Consider the following 17,027-nt stretch of genomic DNA (forward strand, 5'->3'; position numbering starts at 1 on the left):
CTTATCCTGAGTCAAGGCAACATTTGTCATCTAGATGATGTACCAGTGTGCAATTGTCTGTGAGAAAAAGCAGAGGCTCACAGCTGGCAAGGGTACAGACATCTATGATCATCTTCCTAGAGTGTTGCAACAGCCTTCACCACTAGTTCTCAGTTATTCATAGCTCTTTGCCCCTGAAATCAGTTTGGGGCTCCTCTTTGCCCTTTGTCCTTCTCCTCTGGCCTTTTAATGTCACGTGCTCTTTCTTTCCTGTGTGAGCTGCTATTCCTCAGCTCTAATGATCTGAATTTCTTAAGTACGACATCTACTTCCAGCTTCAACTTTCCTGCTGCTGTGACGGAGTCCAAGCCTCCTTGCCGACTGCTCTGATGTCCTCTCATTGATCGTAAAAGGGTGAGAATCCCCTGAAATGGCTGAGCTCCTAACTCTGTGTCTTGTCCTGATTTATGATATACTGCTACAAAGTTAACTTGAAAGGGATAAACCCTGAAAAGCTTTTATATTTGATTTTTCAAACACCTCCATGGTTCATCCCGATGTGACCTCTGAAATTGACAGGTTACTAAACTCTGACTGTTCCAGGAAAATTTGCAAAGTTGCCAGAGACGAACTTTTAACGAGCTTATGATGAGTTTAATTGGCACAGAGGAGTTTTGTGTTCCATACTGTCCTCCATCCTTGCGAAGATTGGATAGGGTGGAAACTTGGGCAGGACCTCTGACAGAATGAGCTGATGGCCATCTCTTTTGTACTTGCCTGCATTTGTTCCAAACTGACTGTTGTTGGAGAAATCTGGTCTGTTGTCATTGGTCATAGTGGAAGGATGGACAAGTGGAACACATTGGATTGCACTTTCAAAGAGTCAACACTGGTATAAATGGATCTTTTGGCCATCTTCTGTGTATACAATATACAGTAGTGCCTCGACATATGAACGACCCCGTTCACGAACAAATCAGTTTACGAACAGGATTGTAAGTAAAATTTTGCTTCAAAGTACGAACGAAATTCAAGGTACGAATGAAGGTACGAACGCAAAAAGCCCGTGGTTTCATTGTCATTGTTCTGCCTATCTACACGCGCTTTGAACGCAAAAGCTTTCGGGCCCCGTGTGATCTCATTCAGTTCGTCTTTGGCGTGTGCGCGCTGTGAACGTCCAAATTCCAAGCATTCTTATGCTTTATTTTGTTTTTTGCATTAAACTAGCCCTCATTATGGCTCCCACAAAAGTGAAAAGTGGTAGTGTTAGTGGTGTTAAGAAGCCTAAACGTATTACTGTAGAAGGGAAGAAGGAAAAGCTAAACATGAGAATGGTGCTCGCGTATCTGACCTCGCTATGCAGTACGACATGGCAAAATCGACTATGTGTACTATCCTAAAGAACAAAGAGGCACTAAAGGCAACATCACTCATGACAGGCCTAAGGCCTAAATTGTTAGACAAGGTTGAAAAATTATTATTAGTTTGGATAAATCAAAAAGAGCTTGCTGGAGATAGTGTTAACAAGACGATAATCTGCAAGAAGGCTCTACACATACACCATGATTTGTTGGTGACACCGCCGAGTACAAGTACTGCTAGCGTTGAAGAATTTAAATCCAGCAGAGGTTGGTTTGATAAATTCTGTCGACGAACTGGAATCCATAGTGTAATAAGGCATGGAGAAGCGGCCACTTTGGACTAAAAGGCAGTGGAGGACTTTGTGAAGGAATTCAATAAGTTTGTCGAAGATGAAGTTTATGTCTCACATCAAGTTTTTAACTGTGATTAAACTGGACTTTTCTGGAAAAAAATGCCCAAAAGGACCTACATAACCCAAGAGGAGAAGGCACTACTGGGCCACAAACCAATGAAGGACAGGTTAACGCTTTCATTGTGCGCGAATGCAAGTGGGGATTGCAAGATTTAGCCTCTATTAGTCTACCACTCTGAAAATCCTCGCATTTTTAAACACAATAATGTGTTGAAGGCTAAACCCCGGTAATGTGGAGGGCGAATAGCAAGGCTTGGGTCACGTGAATGATTTTTATGGAATGGTTTTGCACAGCTGTCAAGGAATATCTTGAAACAAATAATTTGCCACTTAAGTGTCTTCTAGTAATGGACAATGCTCCTGCCCATTCTCCAAATTTGGAAGACGACTTGGACATTGAATATGACTTCATAAAAGTAAAGTTCCTTCCTCCCAACATCCAACTCCTCTCATCCAACGCACGGACCAGAATGCCATTGCAAATTTCAAAAAATTATATACGAAGGCTCTGTTCGCCAGGTGTTTCCAGATCACCAACGACACAGATTTGACCCTTTGTCAATACTGGAAGGACCACTTCAATATCTTCCACTGCCTAAGCCTTATTGATAAGGCATGGAACGAGGTCTCTTTCCGTATGTTGCAGTCGGCCTGGAGGAAACTTTGGCCAGATTGTGTACCTGAGAGAGACTTTGAGGGTTTTGAGGAGGAGACATCAGTAAATGTAGTGGACGGGATTGTGACCCTGGGCCAAAATATGGGCTTGGAGGTCAATGAGGATGATGTGGTGGAGCTGGTGGAGGACCACAGACAAGAACTCAGCACATAAGATCTTGTTGAATTGCAACAGGAGCAGGTGAAGGTTATGCAGCAGGAGCATTCTGGAGAGGAGAAAGAAGAGAGGGAAGATGTATCAGTGTTCAAATCAAAGACATTTGTATCAAATGGAGTGAAGTGCAAGCTTTTGTTGAGAGGCATCACCCTAACAAAACTGTGACCAACAGAGCAGTGAACATTTTAAATGACAATGTGATGTCTCATTTTCAGAAAATTCTGCAACAAAGAAAAAAACAAGTTTCTCTGGATCGTTTTCTTGTGGCATCACCAACCTCCAAGAGACAAAAAAGAGAAAAGACTCCGGAAATATCCGAGCAATGGGAAAATTGATTCAGTTCACGAACTTTTCGGTTCGCGAACTGGGTCCCGGAATGGATTAAGTTCGTAAGTCGAGGCGCTACTGTATAATTTCTAAGATTCCAAATGGATGCTAGTGAAGCAACACTCTACTTTGTCTTCCGCCTGATTTTCTTATCAGAAAAGTAAAAGCATGTGGATTATAAATCCACCTCCTGATTTGCATCTATTTTACTCCACTGGTCAAACAAATTAATCCATAATCATAGGAAACCTGGAAGAAGATAATCAACGTTTGTTGATTTCTGGCAGAATTATTAAAGCATAAGGAAGAGAATAAGGATTGTTTCACGTGTTGCCATTCAGGGTGTAATTTTAAATTACCATGCCTATGCAAAATATGCTTTCTTGGTTCCCTTTGTCTTTTTTTTTCAATACAATGAGGTATTTCATTTGAAGAGGGTCACTGCCTTTGTTCCCTCAGTTGTGGCATTCTTGACTAGTTCCCCAGACAGCAGCAGGCATGTGGGGGTCTGTATCTCCCAGATGCTGATGGTGCAGTGCTACTTGTAATGGGCTAGGAGGGAAGCCTCCTAAGTGAAGTACTCAAAAATATCGTTGATGAACTATGTCATGATGCTCATGGCCTCAGAGGAAATGCCAGTGTCGGGGTAACTGATTCGCTGAAAGCTCATCTATTGTCAGATGGTAAATTATGAGGGCTTTCTTCAACCTGCATCATTAATCCTCACTTCTGTATGACGTTGGGCATATCCTAACACATTCCTTTCTGCTGAGAATTGGTAAAGTGTGGAGATAATCATATACAAGGAACACAAGGAAGATTGGTACCATGGTTACTGTACATTGTGTTATGGAAGGAGCTGAAGTTTGATACATCTGTAATTGACTTCCCATGGATACATGTTGCCATTGGTTGCAAACATATTGCAAGACAGGGAGTATGACATCCAACAGGAATTACCTTCCATCAATGTGCAGATAGTGCGCAATCACAAGATCAACAATTTTGCATCAGATTCTTGGGAGTTGCCATGATGCCTTCATTCTGCAGCAACACAGCATCTTTGACTACTTCACATTCTTCAACTGATTGAATATTCGACTTTTAGGACATAAAGAAACCTCAGTCCTCCACAGAAAGGAATGTGTTAGGATATGCACAATGTCAGACAGAAGTGAGGATTAAAGATGCAGGATGAAGAAAGCCCTCATAATTTACCATCTGATAACAATCTCAATGAGCTATTCATCCTATCCACGTCCTACACAGTATCCTGGAATCATAGAGTCCCTACAGTGTGGAAACCAGCCGTTCGGCCCAGCAAGTCCACAATGACCCTCCGAAAAGTATCCCACCCAGATCCATCCCCTAAACCTCTACATTTACCCCTGACTAACGCACCTAACCTACAATTCCCTGAACACTATGGACAATTTAGCATGGCCAACTCATCTCACTTGCCCATCTCTGGATTGATTTCATAAGGTTTGATACGGTCACTCCTCAGCCACCAATGCTCTAGGGAAAATAGCCCGGCCTATTCAGCCTCTCTTTATTGCTCAAATCCTTTAACACTGGCAACATCTTTGTAAATCTTTTCAAGTTTCAAAACAGGGAGACCAGAATTGAACACAGTATTCCAAAAAGTGGCCGAAACAACAATTGTACAACTGCAACATGATAGCCCAACTTCTATACTCAATGCACTAACCAACAAAGGCAAACACACTAAACGCCTCCTTCACTATCCTGTGTACCTTTGACTCTACTTTCAAGGAACAATGAACCTAGACTCCAAGGTGTCTTTGTTTAGCAATATTCTCCAGCACCTTACTACTATGTGTATAGGTTCTGCCTGATTTGCTTTTCGAAAATGCAGCAACTTACATTTATCTAAATTACACACCACCTGCCACTCCTTAGCCCATTGGGTCATCCGATCAGGATCCCGTTATACTGTGGTGAACCTTCTTCGCTGTCCACTATCCACCAATTTTGGTGTCATCTGCAAATTTACTAACACTACCTCCTATGTTCACATCCAACTCAAAGAACAAAGAACATTACAGCGCAGGAACAGGCTCTTCGGCTCTCCAAGCCTGCACTGATTCAGATCCTCTATCTAAATCTGCCCTCTATTTTCTAAGGATCTGTAACCCTTTGCTCCCTGCCCATTCATGTATCTGTCTAGATACATCTTAAATGACACTATCATTTCCGAGCCTACCACCTTCACTGGCAATGCATTCCAGGTACCCACCACCTTCTGCGTGAAGAGCTTTCCATGTATATCTCCCCTAAAAGTGTCCCCCCCACTTTGAAATTGTGACCCCTAGTAATTGAGTCCTCCACACTGGGAAACAAGCTTCTTGCTATCCACCCTGTCTTCACTTCTCATAATTTTGAAGGCCTCAATCAGGTTCCCCCTCAACTGCCTTCTTTCCAATGAAAATAGTCCTAATCTACTCAACCTCTCCTCATAGCTAGCAGCTGCCATACCAGGCAACATCCTGGTGAACCTCCTCTGCACATTCTCCAAAGCATCCACATCCTTTTTGTAATGTGGCGACAAGAACTGTACACAGTATTCTAAATGTGGTCAAACTAAAGTCTTATACAACTGTAATATGACCTGCCAATTCTTGTACTCAATACCCTATCCAATGAAGGAAAGCATGCCGTATGTCTTCTTCACCACTCCACTGATCTGCGTTCCCATCTTCAGGGAACAATGGACCTAAACACCCAGATGTCTCTGTACATCTGTTTTCCCCAGGACTTTTCCATTTACTGTATAATTCACTCCGGAATTGCACTTTTCAAAATGCATTACCTTGCATTTGTCCAGATTGAACTCCATATGCCATTTCTGCGCCCAACTCAGCAACCTTTCTATATTCTGCTGTATTCTCTGACAGTCCCTTTCACTATCTGCTACTCCACCAATCTTAGTGTCATCTGCAAACTTGCTAATGAGGTAACCTACACCTTCCTTCAAATCATTTGTACATATCACAAACAACAGTGGTCCCAGCATGGTTCCCTGTGGGACACCACTAGTCACAGGTCTCCATTTTGAGAAGCTCCATTCCATATTACTCTGTCTCCTGTTGCCCAACCAGTTCTCTATCCATCTAGCTAGAACACTCTGGACCCATGCGACTTCACCTTCTTCATCAGTCTACCATGGGGAACCTTATCAAATGCCTTACTAAAGTCCATGTATATGACATCTACAGCCCTTCCCTCATCAATTTCATCACCTCTACAAAGAATTCTATTAGGTTTGTAAGATATGGCCATTCCTGCACAAAACCATGCTGCCTATCACTGATAAGCCCATTTTCTTCCAAATGGGTATATATCTTATCCCTTAGTATCTTCTCCAGTAGCTTCCCTACCACTGACGTCAGGCTCACTGGTCTGTAAACACCTGGATTAACCTTCCTATCCTTCTTAAACAAGGGGACAACATTAGCAATTCTCCAGTCCTCTGGGATTTTCCCCATTTTCAACGATGCTGCAAAGGTATCTGTTAAAGCCCCAGCCATTTTCTGTCTTTCTTCCCTCAGTAAACCTGGGACAGAGCCCATCCAGACCTGGGGACCAGTCCACCTTAATTCCTTTTAGAATACACAACATTTCCTCCCTCCTTATGGCGACTTGACCTAGAGTAATCAAACATCTATCCCTAACCTCACCATCTGTCATGACGAAAGTTAAAAATCACACAACACCAAGTCCAACAGGTTTAACTGGAAGCACTAGCTTTCAGAGCACTGCTCCATCATCAGGTGGTTGTGGAGACATCTGTCATGTCCAACCCATTAAAAATCTCACCCATTTTCTCTGACTCCATGCATAACTTTCCTCCTTTGTCCTTGATTGGGCCAACCCTTTCCCTTATTACCCTCTTGCTCCTTATATATGAATAAAAGGTTTTGGGGATTTGCCTTAACCCTGTTCACGAAAGATATCTCATGATCCCTTTTAGCCATCGTAATTCCTCATTTCAAATTGGTCCTACATTCTCAATATTCTTCCAAAGTTTTGTGTTTTCAGTTGCATCTTCTTTCCTCTTAGCTGGTCTCACAATTTCACCTGTCATCCATGGTTCCCTAATTTTCCATTTCTATCCCTCATTTTCACATGAACATTTACAGCCATCTTATTAACTCTCCCTATTTAATTGGTCCCAGAAAACTGTTCACTTAGCTTGCTGTTCAGACTGCAGTAATCCTCCTCGTGGGGGACTAGCTGCAGTCCCAGTCGTGGCCTCAGCTTCTTTTGGTGCTATTGGGCTTGGAAAACTGTCAGCCTTCAGATTGGCAGGCAGCTCACAGAGATGGGATATGCCCTTAAATGAGGGTACAGCAAAATCTGAGTCATCAATGGGCTTGTCCTTACCTTTCTAACTCCATATAAAGTTATAAACCATCAACTAAGAGTACTATTGTGGATGTGCAAACTGAATTAATACAGGACCATATTATGAGAGTACAGAACAACCTTGGTTATCTCAACATCAATTATCCGAATTTCGGATTATCTGAACAAGATCTCAACATCACTTAAAACTTTTATTAAATTTAAATAAAAGCACAGCAAGAGCAGGTAGCCTGGGCTGGCAGCGGGAGCAGGAACAGGGTTGCCACGGGAACCCTGCTCCTGCTACTGCTACCACCACGGGAACCCTGTTCCTGCTATTGCTGCCGCCACGGGAACCCTGTTCCTGCTATTGCTGCCGCCACGGGAACCCTGTTCCTGCTATTGCTGCCGCCACGGGAACCCTGGTCCTGCCTGGCGGCTCCACCACGGGAGCCCTATTCCTGCTATTGCTGCCACCCCGGGAACCCTGATCAGTTATCCGAACAAAATACTTCCCGCCCATCTTGTTCAGATTATAATGGTTGTTCTGTAGTGGGTATGTATATAGCAGACTAATTTAGGAAATGCAGTAGTTAACTCTGCAGTAATAGAGCTGTAAAGCATGGAAACAGACCCTTCTGTCCAGTTCGTCCATGCTGACCAGATATCCTAAATTAATCTCCTTCCAATTGGCCCATATTCCTCCAAATTCTTCCTATTCATATACCCATCCAGATGCCTTTTAATGTTGTAATTGTGCCTAGCTCATTCCATATTCACAACACCCTCCGCTTGAAAAAGTTGCCCTTTAGGTCACTGTTAAATCTTTCTCTTCTCACCCTAAACCTATGACCTCTCGTTTTAGACTGTGCTAGCTTGGTGAAAAGACCCTGGCTATTCACCGTATCTCTGCCCCTTGTGATTTTATAAACTTCTGTAAGGCCACCCATCAGAAAGTAGCTTCAGCCTATGCAGCCTCACCTGATAGCTGACACCCTCTAACCTTGGGCACACCATTGTAAATCTTTTCTGATCCCTTTCAAGTTTCACAACATCCTATAGCAGGGAGACCAGAATTGAATGTAGCATTCCAAAAGTTGCCTAACCAATGTCCTGTACAAATGCAACATGATCTCAATATATTCAATACACTGACCAATAAAGGCAAGCATACCAAACTCCTTCACTATTCTGTCTAAAGTTGGTAAGGAAAAGCCAGGAAACTACTGACCATTGAGCCTGACATCAGTGGTGGGCAAGTTGTTGAAGAGACCCTGAGGGACAGGATTTAAATGTATTTAGAAGGGCAAGCACTGATTAAAGATAGCCAACATGGGTAATCATGTCTCACTAACTTGATTGAGTTTTTTGAAGAAGTAACTAAGAGGATTCATGAAGGCAGAAAGACGCGTACTTCAGTAAGGTGTTTGACAAGGCTCCACATGGTAGACTGATTAGCAAAGTTAGATCATATGGAATATAGGGAGAACTAGCTATTTGGATATAGAACTGGTTCAAAGGTAGGAGACCATAGGAGGTGGTTCGCATTCCAGTGAACGTAGGCAGATAATGGGCATGGCTGAACCACTCATATCAGCTGATTTTACCCACACCATACTGTCTCCTGAGGAAATTTAAAACTTGAGTTTCTACTTAGTACTTCACAATGGAACTGATGCATGTAAACAAATTTAATTTTATGTGCCTTATTAACAAAAGAAAACTTTTCAGCATAACTCGAACACCTATCTTTGGCAAATTAAAATTGTTTTCTCTTAGTATGTATGTGGTCCAATGTAATTCATCCTCAGTGCCTTCAACAGAAGCACAGCCAGATTGTTTATCTTGTTGCTCTGACTGCTGAGGTGCTCTTGGCCAATGATCTCTGGGCTTGCAGCCCATGGGTGCTGCAGAAAAGTTTACTTCATTTTCAGTTGTGCAGCAACAGAAATAAAAAGAGAAAATACTGGCAATACTCAGCAGGCCAACAGCTGAAGAGAGAAACAGGTTTGACTTTCAAGTCAATGGCCCACTTGTGAATCACCAGGTAAAACTTGGTCTTTCCTTCCTAACTGGTAAAAATTATAAGTAAAATCATCATTAGGTTACCGTGCCGAAATTGTAGACAAAACATCTTGAAGTTGCTTCTGGACTAAGTAAATATCAAATCAAGCATTTCGGAGATTCTCCTACAAGTTTGAAACAATGTTACTGTGGATAATTAGAAAAAGTTATACACAATAATAAACTGGGCTAACCCCGCGCTAAAAGTGTCCAGTTCCTAAAATGGGAATGTTCAATTCCTAGAACTAACATAACTCACCCTTTTCCACATTAGCATACAAAGTAACAAACTAATCACAAAATACTACCTGGCTGCTGTTTTTCAAAATTTACATTTAAAAATAGAATTAAAGATTTGTCCTATGAATGATCTGTTTACCTCTGAATATTATCAATTAGTTCATGCAATCTCTTTTGTCTTTTTTGAGGAGACAGTTGTGTTTCTGCAGCCAAATCCTTCATTATACGAAAATCAGAGCGAGCCTGGTTGCTTAGCCCTGTGGATAACACATTACCGCAAAATAAATCAATATGGTTATTTTTGCAAGGAAAATAAATCTTACTTTGAATTTCACTTCAAGGTAAGTTATTCTGAAAACATCAGACATGGTAAATATACTCAACATCAAGTGGTAAGCAACCTATGATTGTTTGAGAACCACACTGAACCCAGTGGATTTTATCTAAATCCCAATCATCTACCCACTGTGATATTCCTGACCCACACAACTCCCTGCTCAGCAACATTTTGATATTACAATTCTCATCCTTGTTTTTAAACGCCTCCATGTCCTCATCTCTTTTTGTCTTGTCTTTTCCATCTTCTTAACCATCTACGTTGTCTGCAACCCTCTATTTCTGGCCAATTGAGCAATCTCAATCTTGATCTCTCCACCACTGATGATTATGCCAACATTTGAGTAACACCCATGCTCTAGATTTTCCTCCCTACACCTCTTTTCCTCTCTACCTCATTTTCCTTCTTTAAGTTACTCCTTAAAACCACCCTCTTTGGCCACGATCTTATTTTGGACCTAAGGCTTACTTATATGGTAGGAGCCCTATTTTGTTTTATCATTTTTCTTCAAAGTGCTATAAGACATCTTATTGGGTTAAAAGTACACCATAAATAAGTTGCAAAATCAGCTACACTTCGAAGTAAAGCTTAAATTTCTGGTGCCTATACAATACAGTAAGAAAGAAGATTCATTTTGCCTGCCTTCTGATTATGAAAATTAACAGTTGGCCAACCCAAGGGTAGGCAATTCAGGTTAAAACTGGACAACCAACAGGTCTCCCATCTTGGTGTGGTGGCCTCCCTGGCGAGGTGACCTCTTGGCCCAGCATGGCCTCAATGTGGACTTCAGCCTTGAGCTGATTCCAGAGCAGTCTCCCAGCCTCAAGAGCCCGGAGATGAAATGTGGCGTGGTCTGGAGTCAGGATCTGGTGCAGAGTGGAGGTGAGCTGCGAATGTAGACTCGGTTGGAAAGATGGTTGCTCTGAGCTTTTTCTCTTTTTCCTAATTTATTTCAACAATCTGCAATGCTGGATTTCTTATTTCTTTATTTTCTAATGCTTTTTTCATAAGCAGTTGTACTGAAGAATCTGTACCTTGGAACCTTTGTACCTAATATGGCACTGTAAGTGGTGACTTGTAAAGTTTTCACTGTACTGATCTGAGTACATGATAATAAAGTTAATTAAATTCAGATTCATAATTAACTCAATAAGTATATGTTCAGTACGTGATTATTTGGTTAGAAATCTTTTGTTTGTTACCTGTAAGGTAGCAAAACTCTGGAATGAGGTGAACTAGACGTGGGGCCACATCCATGGAACGATTTTTACTTTTTAACCAGCTGACTAGCATTGGCTGTTTCAGATCAGTGATGGAGGCATCATATTGCTGTGTACACAAAAAATAAAGACAATATTGAACAAAATCCTAAAAATAAATATATAGTAACAGAAATTTTCAATGATGATAGTTCAAAAGATATGATAGTAAATCTGTGAGCTCTACTATACCCCAATGTAGTACACCCCACACACACACACACCCCCACACACCCCCCCCAACACACACACCCCACACACACACCCCACCCCCCCCACACACACCCCACCCCCCCCCCACACACACACACACTATGTTAAAAATTATACCTCTATCATTCTAGAATATTTAGCAACAGTAACCCATTCACATTTAATGACTTTCTTTTTGGAGGTGGCTTTCTGTATGGCTGAGATGCAGATTTCTGAATATATACCAGCAATACCGAACTTTGTTGATGTGCATCAGAAAATCATTATCTGTTGCTAAGTTACTGACCGTTTGAATTAAAAATTTAGGGCAAGTCATCCACAACTTCCAAAATGTGCTGACAGTAGTTGAGGTGCATATCTTGAAAACATGACTTGTGTGCTCTCAGTAACAATAATTTTGGGCTAAATATATATTTTAACAAGGGCATCATCTTTAAACGACAGTTGAAAAAGATAACGTTACTCAAAACGTAACTCAGGGACCGTACAAACACACATATATACAAACATACAAATAAGGAGCAGTTATCGGCTATTCAGCACCTTGAATCTGCTCCCCATTTGATAAGATCATGGTTGATCCGGTGTGGCCTCATACCTACTTTCCTGTCTACCTCTTGTACTCCTTTATTAATGAAGCATCCATCTAAATCAGCCGGAAAAATATTTGATGATCCTTTCTCCACTATTACTGAGAAAAGAGTACTTCACAATCAAATGACCTCAGAGGAAAAAAGACTGCTAATCTATGGGTTTTAAGGTGAGAAAGGTTTTAAGACGATATGAGGGGCAATTTTGTTTTTACAGAGAGTGGTTCATTTGTTTTATGAACTTCCAGATGAAGTGGTGGATGCGGGTGCAGTTACTACGTTTAAAAGACATTTAGACAATTTACCACAGAATCCCTACCCTTACAGTGTGGAAACAGGCCATTCGGTCCAAAAAGTTCACAAAAATCCCCTGAAATGTGTCCCACCTAGACCCTCCTCAAGCCTGTAACCCTGCATTCCCATGGTTAACTCATCTAGCCTACGCATTCCTGGACACTACGGGCAATTTAGCATGACCTGCACATCTTGGACTATGGGGGGAAACCGGAGCACCTGGAGGAAACATGCGCAAACATGGGGAGAATGGGCAAACAATACCCCGGGCGCTGCAAAGCAGTAATGCTAACCACTGAGCCACCGTGCCACCCTTATAATTTACATGCATAAGAAATGTTCAGAGTGATATGGACCAAGCACAGACTAGTTTAGTTGGGGTTATGGTTGATCATGTACTAGTTGGGACGGAAAGGTCTGTTTCCGTACTGTATGTCTCTATGGCTCTGTGTCTTAAGTGGAGACTATCAATTTTTAAATTGCCTTCTAGTTCTTGTCTGTACCACAAAGAGAAACATCCATTTCATTGTAAAGATTGTATCATATTATTTTGGTGTTTCTTTGATTGTTAATCAAGTTGGAAAATAAATCCTTTAGAAACCAAGGATTGTGAAAAGCATTGCTACACTTTGCAAGTGCTGTATACAGTATTATTTGTTCAAGTGTTGGAGTATGGGGCAGGCAGAGTTGGGAAAGTAGTTTCAGATAAGCTAGACTCAATTGGTGTATATGAAGGAAAACTTGGCTGGCATGAAATAGCTGATTGATCTGTGGAGTTGTGACTGCTTATTGATAACAAATGCTTTCTGTCTATCAACAACTATACAATTGGCCTGCAGGCAGCTAACAAGCTTATACATATCAATGTTTGAGGAAGAAGCCATCACACTTTTAATAAGAAAAGAGCAGTTCTTCTTTCCCAGCAGTCAAAAACACCTCAAGCCTGAAGAAAGTCATTCCTTTGTCCTGAGCGGTTTCTATAAGCTGTACCTTAAACCAATAAGTCAGAGATGTTACACGTGTGAATTAGTTGTTCTGTGGCTCCTGCAAGCAAAAGCACCTGAAGAAACAGCACTAAAGAGGTCTTTACAAGGCAAAAGAATCATTATGGACAAGGGTCATTGAATAGCATTGCCCGTCTTTCTTTCCAACCATAAAGCCCACTTTTCTGTTTGTCTATGTCTGTCTGTATGAGTGGGGAAGTTTTATAAAGTGGTTTGAGTTTTAACTGGTATGTCACTGGCTTATACTTGATTATCTTTGGCTAGAATCTAAATATTCTTAACAAATATAGTTTTCTCGTTTAGTACGATACCTGGTTCATACTTCCAATCAACTTGGATCTAAAACACAGGTAAACTATATTATGATAACTCAAGGATAACCGAGCTTGAGTTCCAGCATACCATCTTAGTGAGGTGTAACAGTCTCAATTTCCATCTAGATCTTATATGATTTAGTAATAAGATCATGTCATCCTCCTAAAACTTCAATGCATGCACACTCAACTACCTAATCTTCTTTTAGTAGGTAAGCCCATTATCCTAGGAATCAGTTGACTGAACATCCTCTGAACTGCTTCTAATGCTAAAACATATTTCCTCACAAAAAGAGACCAAACTATTTGGTCCATACATTACTCCAACTGTAGTCTCACCATTGTCCCACACAACTTTAGCAAAGTTTTCCTACTTTGATATTCTATTCCCCTTGAAATAAATGACACCATTCTATTTGTCTTCATGATCAGTTCCTGTCCTTGTGCAAGTTTTGTGATTCATGTACCATGTCCCTTAAATGATTCTATCCTGCAGCTTTGAAACCTTTCTCCATTTAAATGTTATACTACAGGAACCTGCGAAGAAGTGGAGTAAGTGTGCTGGCCTGCTAGTAAGACTGTGACTAGGGGTTTCAAGACCCCCCTTCCTAGCTTACTCCTAGCAAATGTACAATCTCTGGAGAACAAGATGGATGAACTCAGATCACGGCTCAGCTTCCAGTGTGAACTGCAGGACCGCTGCGCATTCTGCTTCACAGAAACCTGGCTCAACCCATTCGTTCCCAACTGCGCACTTTAGGCTGATGGTTTTTCTATCCATTGTACGGACCTCAGGTAAGACAAAGGGTGGAGGGGTTTGCTTTTTAATCAACAACTTGTGGTGCATGGACATTGAAACCCTGGGCAGCCACTGCTCCCCAAAACTTGAATTCCTCACCATTAAATACTGGCCTGTCTTCCATGGGAATTTACTGCTGCTATACTAACTGCTATGTACATACCGCCACAAGCAAAGGTTGAGAAAGCTCTGGATCGGCTATACTCCACTAGTAACACCCTGGAGATGGAACACCCCGAGGCCCTGTTTATTTTAACTGGCGACTTCAATCAAGCCAATCTAAGGAAGGTATTGCCTAAGTAACACCAGATCATTACCTGCCCCACCAGGGGCCTGAACATTTTAGACCACTGCCACACCACTGAGAAGGATGCCTAGTACTCCATCCCCTTACCCTCATTTCGGGAACTCCGACCACAATGCCGTATTTCTTCTCCCAGCTTACAGGCAAAAGCTCAAGCAGGAGACCCCCTCGTGGATACAGGTTCAGTGCTGGTCAGAGGAGGCAGAGGATCAACTCCGGTGCTGTCTGGAATTGGCTGACTGGGCCATGTTCAAATAGTCCACAGGTTCCTTGGACGAGTATGCCACCACCATCACAGACTTTGTCAGCAAGTGTGTGGAGGACTGTATACCAAGGAAGTCAATCTGGGTGTTACACAACAGGAAACCCTGGATGAATCAGGACATACAGAACCTGCTAAAAAACAGGTGTGAGGCCGTCAGGTCAGGAAACCCATTCAAATGTAAGAAATCCAAGTATGACCTTCTCAGGACCATTAAGACAGCCAAGGACCAATACCGATCCAAAGGAGAGACCCAGTCAGACACCCGGCGATGATGGCAAGGACTGAATGACATCACAGGTTCTAAAAAGAGACATTGCAAAATAGCAGACGATGATACATCCCTCCCAGATCAGCTGAACGCCTTCTATGCTCACTTTGAACAGAATTTCGGCAAAAAGGTAACACCTATTCTGACAAGTCCTGACAAACCTATCTCACTGCATCAGGGGTCAGATCTATTTTCCTTCACGTGAATCCAAGGAAAACGATGGGACCAGATGGAATACCAGGCTGTGCACTCAGAGCATGCGCAGATCAACTGGCAGGGGTCTTCTCTGACATCTTCAACCTCTCCCTGCAGCAGGCCACTGTCCCTGCCTGTTTCAAGAAGGCCAACATCATCCCTGTGCCTAAGAAGGCTCATGCAACATGTCTCAATGACTACCGCTCAGTGGCCCTAACTGTAGTGATCATGAAGTGCTTTGAAAGGCTGGTCATGGCATTAATCAACTCCAGCTTCCCCACTACTCTTAACCCACTCCAATTTGCCCATCGGACCAACAGATCCACGTCAGATGCCATATCACTTGCCCTTCACTCCTCCCTAGAACATCTTGACACCAAGAACAGCTACGTAAGAATCCTACTCATTGACTACATTTCAGCCTTCAACATTATTACCCCCTTGAGAATGATTACTAAACTTAGTGATCTTAAACTAAGCCCCACTCTCTGCAACTGGATCCTCAGTTTCCTTACCCATATGCCACAATCAGTGAAGACTGGGGACAATATTTCATCCTCGCTAACACTCAACACTGGAGGCCCCTAGGAATGTGTACTCAGCCCCCTACTGTACTCACTGTATACCCATGACTGTGTTGCCAAATATCAGACTAATGCCATTTACAAGTTCACTGATGACACCACCATAGTCGGTCGAATCTCAGATGACAATGAAACAGGCTACAGACTGGAGATGGAAGACCTGGAAAAATGGTGCACTGAGAACAACCTAGCCCTCAATGCCAGCAAAACCACAGAACTCATCATTGTCTTTATGCGGGATATTACTCATGCCACCCTATACATTAACAGCACAGAGGTGGAATGAGTGGAGTGTGTCAAGCTCCTGGTAGTGGTCATCCACAACAAGCTTTCTTGGACTCTTCATGTGGACGCACTGGTTACAAAGGCCCAACAATGTCTCTTCTTCCTCAGGCAGCTGAGAAAATTTGGCATGAAGGCAAATACCCTCGCCAACTTTTGTAGGTGCACCACTGAGAGTATTCTGTCTGGATGTATCACTGCCTGGTATGGCAACTGTACAATCAGAATCGGAGACAGTTACAGAGAGTGGTGAACTCGGTCTGGACAATCACAAAGGCCAACCTCCCATCTACAGAATCCATCTACCAGGCCCGCTGTCAAGGAAAGGCCGCCAGCATTCTCAAAGATCCTTCTCACCCTGGCAATGCTTTTCTACAACCTCTACTATTGGGGAGAAGGTACAGAAGCCTGAACACACGCACCTGCCAGTTTCGAAACAGTTCGTACCCTACTGTTGTTAGAATACTGAATGGACTCACAAACTCTCAGCATTCGCCTGTACCAGTGCTTTTATTTTGCTGCTGTTTACCTATTACTTACTTATCTATGCTATTTAACAATGTTATCTGCCCGCATTCCTCGCAAGACACAAGCAATCTCCCAGAGGTAACAGTGGCTAAAGGACCTGAACTGAAGGGAATTTATATTTGCCAGGAATTGGTGTTGGAGAGACTGTTAGGTCTGAAGGCTGATAAGTCCCCGGGGCCTGATGGTCTACATCCCAGGGTACTGAAG

The 17,027-nt window shown here is 42.4% G+C and overlaps 1 protein-coding gene across 1 annotated transcript in view; it reads right to left on the reverse strand.

Moving 5' to 3' along the window:
- The window catches only part of LOC122551133 (piwi-like protein 4), a 161,072-nt gene that overhangs the window by 87,325 nt on the left and 56,720 nt on the right, over positions 1 to 17,027 (reverse strand). Inside the window, exons 8-9 of the mRNA XM_087987788.1 lie at positions 11,124 to 11,250; positions 9,724 to 9,841 (exon numbers count right to left, since the gene is read on the reverse strand). Coding sequence (XP_087843914.1) covers positions 9,724 to 9,841; positions 11,124 to 11,250 — 245 coding nt within the window. The remainder of the gene's footprint in view (positions 1 to 9,723; positions 9,842 to 11,123; positions 11,251 to 17,027) is intronic.

The sequence above is a fragment of the Chiloscyllium plagiosum genome, unplaced genomic scaffold (genome assembly GCF_037043375.1).
Source record: "Chiloscyllium plagiosum isolate Xiang-an unplaced genomic scaffold, Cpla_swu_hap1 HiC_scaffold_6, whole genome shotgun sequence".
NCBI classification, from domain to species: domain Eukaryota; kingdom Metazoa; phylum Chordata; class Chondrichthyes; order Orectolobiformes; family Hemiscylliidae; genus Chiloscyllium; species Chiloscyllium plagiosum.